Source organism: Ambystoma mexicanum, chromosome 4p (assembly GCF_040938575.1).
Source record: "Ambystoma mexicanum isolate Mex_15411 chromosome 4p, UKY_AmexF1_1, whole genome shotgun sequence".
Lineage (NCBI taxonomy): Eukaryota > Metazoa > Chordata > Amphibia > Caudata > Ambystomatidae > Ambystoma > Ambystoma mexicanum.
Window position 1 is genome coordinate 346,529,650 of NC_090927.1, and position 18,275 is coordinate 346,547,924.

Consider the following 18,275-nt stretch of genomic DNA (forward strand, 5'->3'; position numbering starts at 1 on the left):
ATGATTAAGCCCTTTGTGTTGCCGCTTGACACACGTACTGGTATGTTTGTTCAGAGCAGTCCCCTTTAATTATTCATTAAAATGCCGATGAACAGACATGTTTGCGATGAGTTTATTCTATTCTTAACTTGCATCAAAATTCCACCCAAATTATTTTTGAAAATCACAGACTCTACAGTAACAGTGCAGATGACATCTTGACATTGCAGGCACAACATGATGAGAACAGATCGTATAACACCTCTACCTACTGCCATCAAACTGGATGGCTCTCCATGCAAAATTGCTTTCTTTAGATTCCTGCTACCAGTCTACAAAACCATCGTGGCCTAGCCCCCACTAACTGACTGAATGCATCTCCCTGTATACTACTTCTTGGACGTTGAGCTCCTCAACTCTTCACAATCTCCTGTGCCTCTTCCCACTTTTGCTCCTTTGTCTACCTACATTCAGTTGGACGGCTAATCCCCAGCGATCAAAGCCGTCTCCTCAGTGGAACTCTTCAAAATGAGGCTCAAACTCTGCAATACAAGGAGCCCCTCAAATCCCTGCACCCTCATAGCCAAACTGTCTAACCCACCTCTCATGCACTCCTGCATTCTGCCCTCAAACTACGCAGCCATTTGTAAAATAAATATATAAATATGGCCGCAGCCCTTAATGTTAAAACATTGTAATGTCATAAAAGTCCCTGTCCTGAGTTTATGTTCCTATTCTCACACCTCCCCACTGTGTAAAGCCATAATGAGGAATGGTGAGCCTGCTACACTGAACACCCCCTAGGGGACAGGGGAAGCAGGATCCTTCAGAAGTTGACTGCCCTTAGGAAACGAGGAAACCCCACAGAGGGACTTTAGACACCATTCCCCCTAACCCCAAAATCTACAACCTTTATGGGGTATGAAGGAGCTAAGGTATATGAGAACCTTTTAACAAAGGCTGTTTCGGCTTCTGAGCCCAACTTCATTCAATCCTCCTAATGGCAAACAGAACAGTGGAAAGACCAGCCTCTTAGAGGCACGTCAGAAGAGGAACTAATAGAGAAGGAGTATCCGTGAAGGCAGCAGGGGACAATTGCACTGCAGTGACCAATTGCACTGCAGTGACCATCGGGCATGGGGACGCTCAGACAGGAAGAACGCAGGATGTGGCGAGTGTCTGGAGGTCCGCACTAGGAGAGTGTGGCCAGGCCCTGTTAGTGTGTAAATGGAGCCATCTTACTGCTTACTTTGTAAGTCCTTTCTGTTCGAAATTACACTCCTTTCTTAAATAGAAATACAGCTTAAAAAGAAACTTCAGTCAGGTCTATACGTTTTTTGGAAAGTTGCGTGCAGATTTATTCGGTGCCAAAGTTATAAACTGCCCATAATTGCCTTTTCCTACGGGAGAGCAACTCAACCAGAACAACTGAGCCACTTATTATGACCCTGTAATTTATTTATTAATTGAAAAACTTTAGCTTCAGTGTTGTTAATTAAAATGAGGGTTTAGTGAAACAAAGCCCTTGAAATTTGGCAGGTGTTGAAAGCAACATTACCTTAATTCCAAGCCCCATATTATGCAGCTCATGAGCACAGTTACCGCATCTCAGACTTGCTGCCAATAAGCGCTTGCTCACGTTGCTCAGCTCAATTGATTTGGCACAGCAAAATGCTTTTCCACCCAATAAGAAACACCTGAACAATGTTTGGCGCACAATACAAACGTTTAAATTCAGCAGCTGAGGACTTTGTACTAAATTAACTAACCCTAATTAGGAGACCATGACTCTATATATGCAATTTTTGCATTTTAATGCTTAGAAAGGGGCTTTATTACCTCTGATCATGCTCTTGAATATCACGGCTAATATTCACGAACAGCAGAATAAGATTGAAGGTACGTTTCCCAAACCTTTACAAACTTCAAACATTAACACATGCCACTCTTTTATTCCCTCCACATTATTTTTTTTTTGTTGTTTTATTTGCATTTAATTGCTGTTTAGCAATTTTTACAAAAACGCGATGCATTTCTCCCTTGGTTCTGCACAGTGTGAATTTCCCTCAACTGATCCTCCATTATTTTTTTTTGGTCGTTATGTTCCTTGTAACCTATTAGGTCAATTGGCCTCTTTCTTGTTCTAGGCCTATGCACTTTAAAATGTTTGCAGTTGCTACTGCCAAGGCGACATTGTTTCCACTGAACAGTCTACGCCACCAATAGTCCTCGTCCCAAATGTACGCTGCTCCCAAGTGGCGGTTTAGGTAAACTTCTTATCCGCCTGTTGCGGGGCATCCTAACACGAGGTGCCGTATTGTTTCTTTTGTTGAAGTATCCTTGCAGTAGCGACAGGAATTACACTGTGATTGTCCCCTTATGGCTAAAATTTCATTTGTTTTTAGCGCGTTTAGCCGTGCTTTTAAGTATGTTGCGTGCAGTATCCTATCTGGAAATTTTACTAGATATTTTAGCGGGGTGGCCACTTTTTGCGAGTTTGGTGGCAAGCGCGAAGTTATTTTGTACCTTGCGGTGCTTCCACCGTTTGGATCTAATCCCAGGTTGTGTGCTTTTCTTTCACTTTTTTAGGATTGAAGTCGATTTCTTCTTTTGAGTTTCCCATGTCTTGCAGGAGGGTCATATTGTTTTTTCCTCATTCCATCAGCATTTTATTTCTTCCACTTTCCATTTCTTTGCTGATGATGTCCAGCAGCTTTGGACACTGGGTCCTGTTGATTTTCCCGTAAAACATCAGACTGTTTCGGTCTATAACTCCTTTCAAAGAAGTTAGACTGAGTTTTTTTCTCATCGTCGCGATCAGCTTACCATTTGGTAATTTCAAAGGTTTGCGCTAATACAGGGCTTCTAGCTTGCTCCAGATTCCCGGTGGTATTTGGGGGATTGCTTCGATTCTGTAGGCTATTGTTGGTATAACGTTAGCCTTGGAGAAACTTAGCGAAAATCTGCCAAATTTTCTGTCTAGTGCTGCTGTTTGTGATGTTAGGGCAGACATCTTGAAATGCAGTGCTTCCTGCATTGGCATTTCGACCGTACTTTTATTTATGGTCTCTCCCAAGTATTTAAATTCTTTGACCGTTTCCACTTACTCTTCTTTTAGGTTCCATCTCATTTTTTCCACCCTTCTCGATTTTTCTTGGATCATGATTTTAGTCTTATTGATAATTTCTAGTTCGTTTTTTTTGGTCTAGTTCATCAAGCTGTTTAGTTGTCGCTGGAGACCTATCTTTGTGTGATCCAACAGAATTGTATCATCTGCATAAATGAGACAAGGGATTTTTTATTCACCTACCGTAGGTGGGAAGGATCTTATGTTAACCTCTATTTCTTTGATATCTGCCGTATAGGCATTGTAGAGGGCGGGAGTCAGTGGGCACCCCTGTTTCACTCCCTTTGTTGTTTTTCTTTCATCAGAAAGTTGCCCGGCCCGGTTTAGTGTCAACCTCATTGACATGTCAGTGTAAAGAAGTTTGACAGGTTCTAGTATTGAATTGGGACATTTCCATCTGGTTAGCTTGGTGCATAGTTTTTCCCTGTTGACTCTGTCAAATGCTTGCACTAAATCAATGAAAGCAATAGAAATTCTGGGGCGACCCTCCATGACTTTTGCTTTCAATATACTGATCATAATGATTTTTCGCTTGTGTACCCAGGTTTTTTTATAAATCCTGTCTGGAGCGGGTCACCATTCCCTGTCGTTTTTGCCCAGGCTGCCAGTTTGTCAAGTAGTAGGGACCCGAACAGTTTTCCCAGCACATCAAGCAGAGCTAATGGGCGATAGTTGTTTGGGTCCTCTTTCACGCCTTTTTTGAAAATTGGAACAATGTATTCTTGTCTCCATGATGCTGGAATTGCTCTAGCAGTGATGCATCTCCCAATGATTTTACTGATCAGGTCAGCCCAATCAACCTGGTTTGTTTTTAATTGGATATTAGTAATCCCGTTGGGTCAAGGAGCTCTTGAGTTGTTAAGCTTTTTGATCTTAGTCATGATCGTTTCTTGATCATATTCAATATTTGTCATTTTATTTATTTGTAAAGCGCAGCCAGGCCCGGGGGCATATGGGCGCGTAAGTTAGATCTGGTTACAGTTACAATAAAAGCAGTCAACAGTGGTTACGTTACAGTTACAGAAGGTACAAACATAGTGTTGCAAGTGCGTACAAATATACATAAATTACATGGTGTACCGGCATCAGTCTAGCGTGCTAGGATCCGGAGGATAGGCTGTCAAGGAGTCCAAATTGTGAAGCCAACACCTCGTGTTATGTTTGAACAGGTTGAATGAGGATTCTGCACGCAAGGGCGCGGGGATAGTGTTCCATAATTTGGAAGCTTGAACAGGGAAGCTAGCTCCACCTGAGTTATGAAGTTTGAATCGCGGTATGGTCATGGTATTAGTTTGTGCTGCCCTGAGTGGTCTTGAGGAGGTGTGGGGTCTAAGTTGGTTTGTAAGGTATGCTGGGGCAAGGTTGGCCCTAACTTTGTGTATGAGGGCCAATAATTTAAGAGCTATTCTGTGCTCGACGGGGAGCCAGCGTAGTTTACGTCTGGTCTCGGATATGTGTGCTTTTTTGGGGATGTTGAGGGCAGCCCTGATGGCATTGTTTTGGACTACTTGCAATTTGTTGATGTTTTTGTGACGAGTGCCCAGGTAAAGGGCGTTGCAGTAGTCTAATTTGGATAGGACTACTGCTCTGGCAAGAGTAATGCAATTGGGTGTGGAGATGAACGGTGTACATGCCGTGATCAGCTTGCAGGTGTATGCGGCTGAGGAAGCTACTGCATTGGTCTGTTTGTAGAGGATAAGGTGGCATCAATGTAGATACCAAGAGTTTTAGTGTTATTTGACACAGGGATGAGGTTACCATCTATGGTAAAGGCTTTGAATGAGGGATTGAGATTTTTAAGTTTGGCATGAGTACCCAGGATGATTAACTCCGTTTTTTCGTCATTGAGACACAGCCCATGGTGTGCCATCCATGCTTGTATTACCGAGTAGATTTCATTAAGGGTGGTACTGTCAGTTACGTAATCACCCGAGATAGGAATGAGTATCTGGGTGTCATCCGCGTAATTAGTATACGTGACACCCAGAGCGTCAAGGATATCAAAGAGTGGTTTAGTGAATATATTGTAAAGGGTCGGGGACACGCAAGAGCCTTGCGGGACTCCACAAGGTACTGGTGAGGGTTCAGCAGAATCCGTAGCAGAAAAGACCCTCATGGTTCTGTTCGCCAGGAATGAGCTAATCCAGGCCGTGGCTGCGTCTGAAAAGTGTGCTGCGGATTTCAAGTGGTGACAGAGTGTTTGGTGGTTGACCAAGTCGAAAGCTGCTGACAGGTCAAGCAATAGAAGGAGTGCGAGTTTGCCATTGTCTTTCAGGATATGGATCTGAGTAATAAGGTCAATTAGTGCAGTTTCCGTACCGTATCTTGGTCGGAAGCCTGATTGCCTAAGTCCTAGGAGGTTGTTTGATTCTAAGTAGGCCTGTATTTGTAAGTAGGCTGCTCTGTCTAATATTTTTAATAAGAACGGTACCGTCGTTATAGGCCTATAGTTAGACGGGTTGGCTGGGTCAAGAGTAGGTTTTTTAAGGAGAGGAATGACCCAGGCGTCTTTAAGGTTATCAGGTACTATTCCAGATTTAAATGAGGCATTAATGAGGTTGGTGATGAAAGGTGCTAGGTCGTGCGCGGCCGCTTTGATGATCGGGGCAGGGCAGACATCACCTTGGCAGTTCGAAGGTTTGAGTTTCCTGATGATGTTTTCCACTTCCCAAATAGAAAGGGGTGAAAAGTTGAAAGGTTTACAAGTTGATTTGAAAGTGGATGGTCTGTTAGGTAGTTGTGTATAGTCGGGGTCAGCTAGTAATAAGGATTTTTTTGCGTTAATTTTGGCTTGTAGGCGAGCTATTTTGTCTAATAAGGCCTTCTGAATATTGGTACACCATAGTGTGTCAGTAATACATTTGTCAGTGGGGGCAATAGGGGATTCTAGTTCTTTCAGAATCTTGAAAAGTTCTTTAGTGTTCGATTCCGCTTGTGTAATCCTTTTGTTGTAGGTATCTTTTTTAGCATGCAATATGGCCTCTTTGTAACTAGAAGAGGCTAGGGTAAGCTATATCTTATTGGATGCTGTGGGTTGTTTTTTCCAGTGAGCCTCGGCGGTTCTTTTAGTTTTGCGTAATTCTCTTAACTGCGGCGTGAACCAGGTGTTAAGGTGACGCTGTGGTTTAGGTTTACGCAATTTTAAAGGGGCAATGGTGTTCAGTGCTTTGTGTATAGCCTGGTTGCAGATATCCACTAAGACTGTGGGGTCAACATCTGAATCGATATTATTCAGAATAGGGAGTAATATGGGTATGAGATTGTCAGAGGTAATGTCTTTCTTATTTCTCGTGCAGGTGGCGGGGGCGATGATGGGCAACGCGGGGGGTAAATTGGCTTTGATAGCAAAGGTTAATTTGTGATGATCCGACCAGATGCAAGGGTCATTGGATAGGAGGTCGATAGGACAGTTGAGGTGGGAGAGCCAGTCTAGTGTCCTGCCTTTTATATGAGTAGGTTCGTGGATAATGTGTGTATGACCGAGTTCGGATAAGGTGTTGGCTAGGTCATGGGCGTTAGTGTCCTTAGGATCGTTGAACCCGAGATTAAAGTCCCCAAGTAGGATGATTTGAGAGTTAGGTTTGGTGTTTATGGATATAAGTGATGCAATGTCCTCTATAAAAGAGGAAATGGGTCCTGGTGGGCGGTAAATAAGGTGCAATGATGCCGTGTGGTTGGGTGAGAGAGGGAGCTTAATTGATAGGGATTCAGCTGAGGGGATTTGAACGTCTTGGATGATTTTGATGTCGAAGGTATTTCTGAATATGAGGGCGAGTCCGCCTCCCTTCGTTTGGGTGGTATTTCTGTCAGATCTAATGATAGCATAACCATCAGGTATGGCGAGGGCCAAAGATGGGCCGGATGCAGCATTGAGCCATGTTTCTGTGACTGCGAGGAGATCAAGATTTTCATTAGTTATAAAGTCAGCTATATCAAGAGCATGGGCAGGAAGAGACCTAGCATTCACTAAGGCTGCTTTAATTAGTTTGTCTTTTTTGGGAGATTTTTCAGGTCGTATCTGTAGAGGGCTGTGGGCTAGGTAGTCTGAGTCGATGGGGAAGCTGGCAAGGTTACTACGGACTCTTAGTCTAGAGTTTCTGGTTAAGATGCTGGGGTGGTGAGAGTAAGGATAGGTCGGAGTACTAGTTCTGGAATTCAATCTAGTGTTTCTGTTCAATAGGCTGCTAGGGTAGTGAGGGCATATATGAGTAGGTGGTCTAGTTCTAGTATTCAATCTAGTGTTTCTAATAGCTGTGGTACAAGGTTGGTTAGGTGTTGGTCTAGTAGCAAAGTGGCGTATCCAGAGTGCTGGATCATCCAAATACGGGTTTGCAGATGTCATGGTACTGGGCCGCGAAGAGGGGGGGGGTGGTTACCGTATATAAGCTGGTAAATGTATCGTGAGTAGAATGAGGGTTGGGTTGGCTAGTCCAGTGTCTACTGTATGTATACAGGAGATGGATGAGAGTCGATAGGCACCAATACATAATGTGGGTGGCGTCACTAGTACTCAGGTAGCTGGGGACCTAATTAGCAACCTAGAACACAACACTGATTAGTGAATTCAGTGTGGTCAGAGGGTAGCCATGAGGGGCAAAACAGCAGTGGATATGGTCAGTAGGTGACCAGGGGTGCGACACAACAATCAATGTGGTCTGTAGGCGAGCATAGGGTACAACACAACAGCTGACCTAGAGGTGCAGCACAACAATCAATGTGGTCTGTAGGCGAGCATAGGGTACAACACAACAGCTGACCTAGAGGTGCAGCACAACAATCAATGTGGTCTGTAGGCGAGCATAGGGTACAACACAACAGCTGACCTAAAGGTGCAGCACAACAATCAATGTGGTCTGTAGGCGACCATAGGGTACAACACAACAATCAATGTGGTCTGTAGGCGGGCATAGGGTGCAACACAACAGCTGACCTAGAGGTGCAGCACAACAATCAATGTGGTCTGTAGGCGAGCATAGGGTACAACACAACAGCTGACCTAAAGGTGCAGCACAACAATCAATGTGGTCTGTAGGCGACCATAGGGTACAACACAACAATCAATGTGGTCTGTAGGCGGGCATAGGGTGCAACACAACAATCAATGTGGTCTGTAGGCGAGCATAGGGTACAACACAAGAGTCAGTGTGGTCTGTAGGCGACCATAGGGTACAACACAACAGCTGACCTAGAGGTGCAGCACAACAATCAATGTGGTCTATAGGCGAGCATAGGGTACAACACAACAGCTGACCTAAAGGTGCAGCACAACAATCAATGTGGTCTGTAGGCGACCATAGGGTACAACACAACAATCAATGTGGTCTGTAGGCGAGCATAGGGTACAACACAACAGCTGACCTAAAGGTGCAGCACAAGAGTCAATGTGGTCTAACAAGGATCATGAGACGCCAGCCTACATGGGGCACGGGAGGCAGTAATAGGTGTTGGCTGTGTTGTGAGACGGAGATAACTGGAGACAGCAAAAGTGAGCACTCTACACATACTAGGTGAACAGAGTGTGGAGTGGATGTGCCATGCAGAGATCAGAGACACATCGCAAACTCCATTAGAACCAGCGCTTGGGCATAGGTCTTACCAGATAGTTCCAAGTGGGGATTAATCCAGACGGTCAGAGCCTGCTCGAAGATAGATAGGCGGCGCGTGTGCAGTGTAAAGTAGGTAGCATAGGGATGCCGAGGAATAATGCGAAGAAAATAAGTGGAGCAGAGTCCAGCGCCATGCCGTCAGGTGCGGACAGGGGCAGACAGGAAGGGCCTTTGAACTGCGGGCCGGCTTCCGCCTCATATATCCGAGGGCATTGGTTGGGGGTTGTTAATTGAGCTCTTCGTGTCATTAGTCTGATGGAATAGCTTCCTAAAATGGTCTACCCTGGCGTTTGCACTTACACAGTTTTGTAGATTTTTTTTCTGAAGAGAGTGAAGTACTTTTTACCAATGACCAAAAGTCGTTGTATTTTCTTTTGGCAAGTGCTCTCAGCATACTTTCAGATTCCTCCTGATACAGTTTATATCGATGGCTCCTTAACCAGTTTCTATATGATCTTCTGGCTTTTATTGCTTGCGCTTGGTTGCTTTCTGATGGATGGATTTTTGCGTATCTTGTAAGTCGTCTCATCACTCTTTTCCTTTCTCTTAGTTCGATGTTGTGGGCCTGTTGATGTTGTTGGGGATGTTGGTTTTGCCTCGCCCTGGGTTTTAGATATGGTGCCAGGAGTGGTTGATAGTCTGGAACCAACAGAAGGTTGGTGGGCGTAATCTTGTCTTTCTGAGAAGTATACATTCTGGTGATAGAACAGATTGCTTCCTTTGTTAATTTCAGGTGAAGTCCATTTGAACCACTCTCCACAGGAGTTTTCATGAATTCTTCATAGGTATTTACAGAGCGCCAGATAGCCCTTAAAATATTGTGGTTGTTGTGTGGCGTTGCAACCACTTCGAAGTTCGAAATGATGGAAAAAAGTTCCTTTGAAGTGTAAATGTGATCCATGCCATGTTTGAAGCCCTCTCTTTCCCAGGTCGAGGTTGTTCCTTTGTTCTGTTTTGTTGCCGAGTGTAAGTTGTAGAGATCGTGTGTCTCCATTAGCTCGACCCAGGCTACACTACGCTTTTGTGCCTCTGCGTTATGTTCTCTGGTTGTCTTTATTTGCTCCATTGTTTTTTTTCTTTTGTCCTCTCCTTCTTCAAAGCAGATTGCATTCAGGTCCCCACAAATGATTATATGGCTTATATTGTGGGTCGTGGTAGCCTCTTCAATGGTGGCGTCGATGGTTTTTAAAAACGACTTTGTTGTGACTACTTGTGGGTTCCAATAAACGTTCAGTATGAGAAGTAGCTCCGTTGTAGTTTGTACTTTCAAGGGCTTGTAATGTGTCCATGAGAGTAAGGCTGCTTGTACGAAGGCCGATGATGTCCGGACCTTCAGCCTGTGTAAAGAGCTGCCTGTACGGACCGCCATCATGAGGCCCGAAGATGGTCTGCCTTTGAGGCCATTTATGGCCGGCACTAGGCTTATTTCATATCCGTCCAAAGTTGGGGCAGTTAGCAGCCAAGTCTCTTGTAAACAAAGCAGGTCGAAGTCACCCAAGTTGACGTCTCCTTCCCTTGTAAAATGTGTGAATCCTCTGGCGTTCCAGGATCCTAGAATCAGGTTTTTTGCATGTGTGTCTGGGCAGTTCACAATAGGTGACACTGGCATTGCAAGTGTTGGTTGCTATTTCTGATGATTACTGGTCAGAACCCCTGGGACCCATGCCCACTTCTTTGCCTCTTGCTCTACCAATGCTTTATAATGTATTCTAACTGGGTGGGCGTCTCTCACTTTGAGATTGTCTTGTCTCAAGGTGAATTTGATGTTGGTACGTGGTCCTCGAGGTTTTCTATTGTCACATTTGTGAAGATGTTTGTTCGGCTGGAGATTTTGTTGATATGAAGATTTCCCATGCCTTTGGCCTATGTCTTTAGTTCAAGGTTGAGCCTTCTCTCTTTTTTTTTTTTTTTTGATGATAGCTATCTTTTGGTGTCCGTTCATCATTTTGATTGGTTCTGTAGTGCCCAGTTTCTAAGAATCTGCCCTGAAAGGGACTTCTGTGATAAGTGTCTTCAGGGGTTGGTATTGCCCTGGATCTATATCGGCTCACCTTTGCTTTTGTATTTAAAGCAGGCGCCCTCTCTCTCGACAATTGTCTGTCTGGGTGCTCCAATCCTCATTCTCTAGCTGATGTTTCTCTAATGTCGTATTCCAATTCTTCTAGTTTCCCAGCCGCTTTTATCAGCACAAGCTTAATGCTCGTAGATGGTAGATGTAGGAAAATGCTATCCAGACATCCACTTCTAGCAAATTAGATTATTTTTATATCCTCTCTCCTGATGCTCTTCAGTTCTGAGATGTGCTTTAGTACGTCCATTATATTGCTTCTATTCAGAATTTGTCTGTTTTCCTTGTTCGAGATCCTCTCCAATTTCAAAGTTCTTGTTGCTCTGCTTTTATGTGTAAACAAGGCACTTTCTCTGGTTTCTGTGTCTTTCGAACAGTGTTTTGCATACCCACTCGTCTCTTGCTTTTCTCTGTCCTTATAGCTGTTCTGCTTGTTCCATTCACTTGTCTTAACTTCCTGCTCTCTTTTTTTCCCAGTGTAGGTTGAATTACTGTTGGTCTTCATTGACTCTGCATATGAGCTACGTTGTCTCTGCCTTCTCTTGGTCCGTTACCGACCTGTGTCTTGAGGTGACCTAAATTTACCTTCCGAGCTGTCACTGTAGATGCGGGCTTTAGGCCTCATTAAGCTGTTCGATCTCTCTTGTAACGTTTGAAAGGTTGGAGAAGTCGACTCTCTAAGTGCCACTTTGCATCTAGGTTCACATTCTGGAGGAGTATCATCCATGATGCACACTTTCCGTTTTTTTTATCGTTTGCTAATGGTATCTCAGATTCAGATTCTTCGAAGGTATATTGACTGATCTCCAGCAGATATATTATGTCCTCCGGAGCATCTTGCATGTTGTTTGTTTCTTTTGGAGTGGGCTTGGATGGTGGTTTGTTCACTACTAAGAGTGAGAGTCTACCTTTTACGTGCTTCCATGGCTTACAAATTGAAGCTACGCCTGATTTCTGCGTGTTTTTTTTAGTTCCTTTTTGTTGCTCTGTTTCTCGTGACGAGGCTGGAAGTGACTTGGTTTTTAAATCATTCCGTCCTAATATTTTTTTAGACTTTCCCGGGAACATTGTCAAGGTAACTTTCTTTTTCAATTTTTTCTGTGATGGCACTTTCTCTTTAATGTTACTAGGTTTCGTAACAAGTGTGGGTTCCCCCTTTTCCGATTGCTCGCTTTTTTTTAGCAGTGGTTTTAGCCCGGCTTCCAAAGGTGAAGAGTTTAGCACAGCTATTTTCTTGTGTTATGCTTCCGCAGGGGAGTTGCTAGGTCTGGAAAAGATCTGGGGCTATGCTGATGTCGGAACTGTTGGGACTGGGGGCTAGCTAGTCTTTTGGCTGTAGCTCCTGAGATTCTATCCGGGGCTACAAGCAAAAGATCAGGGGCTATAACCCCCTCAGCCCCCCCTAGCAACGCCTCTGTTCTTCCTTAGGGGTTTTAGTGGTCTCTGATATGTGGGTTCCCATGTTGATCAGGATTTTCTTCGTCAGTGGCTTTGGGGTATGTGGGTCCTCTGTTTTGTCAACCACTTCCTCTTTATCGGTCATGGTGCCATGCTCTCTTGTGTTTGATTTCCATGATTGCATGGCCATTATGTAGCCTTCCAAATGTATACATTTTGAGTGCATTAGGGCTGTCATAGACGTGTGGTCTTTAAATGTCTCTACCAATGACTCATATAGTATGCCAAACGGGGTGAGGGCTATTGCTACTGCTGATATTATAGCAAAAATGTCTGGCTTTTTGGTGGGTGAAATCTTTTCAGTTGTATACTCTGCATAAGTCGGTCTTTGCTGGTGCAAAATAGGTCGCAGATGACAGTTAGGTACCTCAGGAATATCTTTTCTGATGTTATCCCCCTTTCTCCCTTGTTGGTTTGTTAGGTCTGCAAATGGTTGTAGTGTTGAGTTTTCTGGGGATATCGCTTTAGGTTCCGGGTCCTTGTATTTTGATTCCGAATCAGAGTTCTTTGAAGTTTGTTTAAGGTTAAGTGACTTCAAGGAGGATATGTGATTGGTTAGTGCAATAGTGTTCGGTCCTTTTTTCTCTTCTTTTGGGGTTGAAGTCACCTTGAAACCCTCTGCTTGTCTTATCTGGTTGAACAGTTTTTAATTTCCATAGAGGTATTTTCTTTTGAGGTCCCCTTCGGCATTTGTTTAGACTCTTTGCCTGGTTTCGCGAAGTGCCATCTGACTATGTTAGGTGATGGGCTGAGGTTTCCTTTTGTGTTTTTTTCTGACTTTTCCCAAAGGAACCTGGGATCTTGTTTTGCAGCCGTTCCATCTATAGTGTCGGGTTCCAAGCTTTCTAGAATATCAACATCAGAAATGTTGCTTGCTCTCGCTGGCGGATAATTTCCCAATTTAGCAAAAAAGAAATTCCAATGTAATATAGGTCATGCGATTCCCCGTCTTTGGTTTCGTTGGTTCACCCAACTTTTTTGTCTCGCGGGTAATTTTGGTTTTACTGGCGAGAAGCTCCTCTTCCCTTCTGTAGACCTGGTGGATGGTTTTTCATTTTTTGGGTTAGGTTTCAACTGTTCTTGCCATCGCTCCTGCGTGTTTTGAAAGTTTGTTTCGTCAGTAGCCTTTCCTTTTAGGGCTGAATTCGTTTGGTGGGTTAAGTCTGCTTCCTCCTCCGCGGTGTGCTGGTTTGATGTGGAGCTATTTTTCTCTGTAATTTCACTGAGCGGAGTCTGAGGCTCCATGGGCCTTTCCTCTTCCCTGCTTGATGTACTAGTGCTTCCTGCCATTGTAGTGAATGATTCACCCGGGTCATCGATGATTATCCATGGGCTAGACAGGTCCTTCGTTAACAACACTGGATGGATTTCAGTGCCGACTTGCCACTGTTTGATAGTGGGTTGATCCAGGACTCCCTTTAGAGGTTTACTGCTGCATGAATTAGAAATTATATTAACCTCATTTTGCTCAGGCAGTAGTTCTCGGGCGGGATTTGAATTTGGAGCCAACACCGTTCTCCTAGGGGGGGCATCTACAATCTTGCTTTCCTCTTCTTTGTTATTTTGTCCTTTGCACGAGCTCCCTGAGGCTGTCAAGCCCTCGGCTGCCTTGATTTGATCGAACTTTGGGGCTCTGTGATTCTGCTGCGTCTTCTCCATCGTGGTTTCCTCGGGGGGCATGGTCAGGCTTTCCTTCACCTCTGGTCCCCCGGTCCACACGGGTCCCGGGGCTCTCCACTTTCGAGCGAGGCCTGCGGGCATCTCCTGTCCCTGCCTTCACCCCACCCCCTCAACCCCGACCAGGCACTCGCACCGGCGGCGGCTGCCATTATCGCAGGTGCTGACGCGGGTGGGGCCCCAGGCTCTCCCACCGCCACCAGCAGCACCGGTGATCGAACAGCACGTTGCCGCCGTGGCTCCGGCTCTGTCACACCCAGCTACCGTGAGTTTATTTCTGTTAGTTTTGGCCTCAGGGCAGACCGCAATGGAGAATTCGGGGGGGAGTTTTTCGATGAGGTCGCAGATGTTGGGTAGTTTCCTCACCTTCATCAGTGAATCGGTCTTGGTCATCTTCATAGTCTACTTGGTTTTTGAGCTGTAAGGGCATTTTCGCCCTGAAATCGGGTTGTGTTTTAACAACCTGACATTCCACTTTTAGCTGGCAGCCACTTCTAAGTTTCCTATGCTCGTTCTCCACGCAGTCCATTTGATTAGAGTCTTCCATAGCTTCTATGCTTCAGAGCTGCAGGACTGCTCATCTCTGCTCAGCTCCGCGGCTGCTCCGCGGCCAGGTGGGGGTTTTGTAAGCACAACCCGCTTAGCAAAAGCCACTGTAGACAGACTCCAAAAACCCTCTCCACATTTTCCTTTGAGGCTAACATATTCTTGCTGCCTTCTAATATAATTTTTACCATCTTTCAATTTGTCATACTTGAGAGTTCAAATTTCGTGAATAAACAATGGCTTCTTTTAATTTCTGAAAGCCTCAGCTGCTGTGATGCTGGGGTTGGGGCGGGACTATAAAGGATGTTGTTGCCTAGGACATCTTGGTCTATGCCTTATTTAAACAAAACCTGATTGCGGATTTCCACCGAAACAAAAAGGGACGTTACTCTGGCACCTCTGCAGCACCCACTATACATTTTGAGAAAATCCATCCAGCTTTTAAGGCTGTGTGCATGTTCAACAATTGTACATTTTCCCAACGGGAAAACCAATGCAAAAAGTTAAAAATCTACCTTTAATCAATGCTTTATAATATTTGGTGAGCTGGTTGGATTTGCACTTAACAATCAGTTTTGCTGGCCCCTACGACGACAATATTAAAATTGTAATGCTGATTCGTCAAAGTTATTAGCAAAGATTTTTCAGAAAGTCAGTCGATCATAGGGTTTTTCTTAACTAGAGGGCACTAGCTGTTACTATATCTGTGAGAACTTAGCTCACACTCTACCTGATTGTGCGGAAACAAGTAGGCCGTCGCTTCGATAGTAAAACACAGGACATGGGATCTACTTTATTATGTTCTACTCTTCAGCACGTGGGTTCTGCGTATGTATGGTAACACATATTTCACCCTGGATATGTACCTTAAATATAGCATAGTGAACAACATGTGATTTGGAATTTATAGGCCAGGACCTTTCAAGTATAGAAATGACAGTGCATACACGCACTCACTCCCCGTCCCGTATCCAATGCTCTGCCAATAACCTCAAAGAAATCATTATTTATTTATGTTTTTAGTTTATGTAGCCCTTTCCCCAAAGTGCTATACATAGGTAAATAAGCAGATTCAAAAGGTGAGGTTATTTACAAAAATTAACAACATGTAGCACACATTTCATTCAAGGAGAATAGGAGTTTTAAGAGCAAAAACGGAAAGAAGCCCTAGTTAGGGGAATGGCATTCCAAAATGGTGGGGCCAAAAGTGCAAAATAGAGAAACGGCCCCATTGTGGGCATTACCATGAGCTTCTTGATTGGCTGGAAAGCCCCATGACACCCCTTCCGGGTGCTAATCACTAATAAAAGACGGCTCGTCATTTTTATGACCACCCTCCATGCAATCCACCATGCAGCAAACATGGTGGGTACGATCAGAATATGCCATCTGGATGCCATAGTGAAGGGCGGGGCCTTGCTTACGTCTACCGCTGCACACCTCCCTGATTCACTCATCCTCAGCAGATCTAGTATATAGCATCTCACCCCAACACACAGAGCAAGTGGCAGTCTAGCATCATCCACAAATCCACCTGGTCTTGCATTAGACTGCAAGTCACCCCAATATAGCTGTTTGCCACGTTACCCTCCACCAAGACAATGGCCTTCATCTCAAGTTTGGCGATCGGAAACAAGGGTGCAGGTAGCACCCTTGTTTCCTGACCGGCAAATTACAAGTCAGACTGCTGGATCTGCTGTGCCCAACAGGTCAGACCCTGCCAGGCACAGCGGCCATGGTAGGCAGACTTGTCACGGGAGCACCGGCACCGTTGGTAACGGTGCCGGCGCTCCCATGGGCATTAACAAATGTACCGGCGCCTGACTTCCTGGCCACCAGACTTGCATAGCCTGTTGGCACCAGGAAGTCAGGCGCCAGTAATTTATTCCGAATCCAGCGACAACCCGCCAGTGCACTGGCAGGGTTACCGCCGGATTCGGAATGAGATCCATTAATGATTTAGATGTCTGGTGGAATGTTTATTTTAAAGAAATGGTTTCTTTTGAGGAAGTTGTGTTGTTATTTGTACTTGTGGTCAATTAGGATATCATAACTATTCTTTTTCTTCACAGTTTCTAATTTTCTAACAACAAAATGTAAGGATTTGTTTTAAGTCGCTTTCCTGTAATTTAACAATTACACACTACAATGTTGAGTTATTAAATGATGGTTCACCTTGTTATAACTTACATTTCCAACTGTATTTTCCCTGGTAAAATAAGGAACACTTCGGGTTAACATGCATTTGTTCGTGTTTGCTGCACAATCTTCTTTATAACTCAATTAAGATTTGTCACTTATTTTGTCGGGAAGAAAGAGTGAATTGATATTTCATTAAAATTCTGCTCTGCAAAACAATCGCTCAAGGCCTCGGGGTTCAAAAAGCGTAAAATGATGAGGTCACCCAGTTCCGCAAAGAACAGTACATGCGCAGCAGGGCCTGGGAGCAGCGAGGCACTGCTTTCACATGCTTTGCAGAGTAGCTAATGAGCATGCTTTTATTTCAGGTACCCAGTCCTCCAGTGCTGCTGACTCCAGGAGACAAACCATGGCTGCAAAGCAGCCAGAAGAGGCCGAAAGGGAGCCTCTGGATTTCTTCAGAGATGAAGAGCCTTCACCTGCCCTCTCTCCTCCAGTGTCCACGCTCAAAGAAACGGCAGAAGAGGACATTGAAGAGGATGAAGACGAAGAGGAAATATTAGACCCGCTAGGCATCATGAAGTAGGCGTTTCTTTTAGTAGCAATGCTACACTATTTGTTTTCTTTTTCTAATGATGAAAAGGGAAAACGCAACCATCCTATATATATTCATTCATTCATTTTTTTTTTAAACATGTTTATTGGTTTTCTGTTTTAATGAAACATCAAAACATTACATTATAGTATGTCTTAATTTCCCCAAACTGTCCCACCCGCCTCCCCCCCGTGCACGACGTTGGTGAAACCAGTCCAAACGTGGACATGTTACTTAACCTGTCACAAGTTATTTATCGTCCAATTTTCTCCACCCCACTGCCCCCCTTGGGTGACATCGAAGCCAATATTTGTCTGATAGTGATTCTGCCCCGGCGCCGTGCACTTCTTGCGCTGATCATATATATCCAAGGGAGTTTAGTTCATGGGGATCTAGAAGAGACAAACATGTCTCGTAGTATCGAGTTCCACGTTATGTCGATGGTGCTTTCTCTCCTTCCAGTTCGTAGTGCCTCCTGCCAGACCGCTCTCTCTGCGATGGTCCACCTCTGTAGGTCCTTCCACCATGTCTCAATGTTTGGTTCTTCTGTCTTCTTCCAGCCCATTGCTATCCTTCTCTTGGCTAGGGCCCACGCCAGGTTTATCATTTTTGCCATCGCTTTGTTCTTACTCGGAAAGCTATAAATGCCCAGGAGGCAAGCTTCCATAGTCCATGTTTTCCCTCTAATTCCTTTGTCTCTCAGAGGTTTCTCAATCTTCTCCCAATAGGATCGGACTTTCGGGCAGTGCCAGAACATGTGGTCCATGTTGACATGTTCTGCCCCGTGTTTTGGGCATGTTTGCGCTGTAGCACCTGGGACGCGAGCTATTCTCTCAGGGTTAGATATGCCTGTTGGAGTATATAGAATTGTAGCTGTTTTAACCTAGCGTTTCTTGATACATTTTTTGAGTAAATCTTTGCCTTTTCCCAGTCTTTATCCGACATTTCTTTCCCAAGTATCCGTTCACAATCTTACCTTCCCTTGTTTTTATCTTTAGGGAGTTCTTCCGCCATTGTTTGGTGAATTCTAGATACCATGTGTCCTTCCTCTGTTACGTCATAGAGAGTCCCAGTGTCAGG

At 44.5% G+C, this 18,275-nt stretch overlaps 1 protein-coding gene across 2 annotated transcripts in view; it reads left to right on the forward strand.

Moving 5' to 3' along the window:
* Window positions 1-18,275, forward strand: part of HS1BP3 (HCLS1 binding protein 3) — a 693,029-nt gene that overhangs the window by 318,890 nt on the left and 355,864 nt on the right. For both annotated transcript variants that reach the window (XM_069605896.1, XM_069605895.1), the window contains exon 4: window positions 16,969-17,182. In XM_069605896.1, coding sequence (XP_069461997.1) covers window positions 16,969-17,182 — 214 coding nt within the window. The remainder of the gene's footprint in view (window positions 1-16,968; window positions 17,183-18,275) is intronic.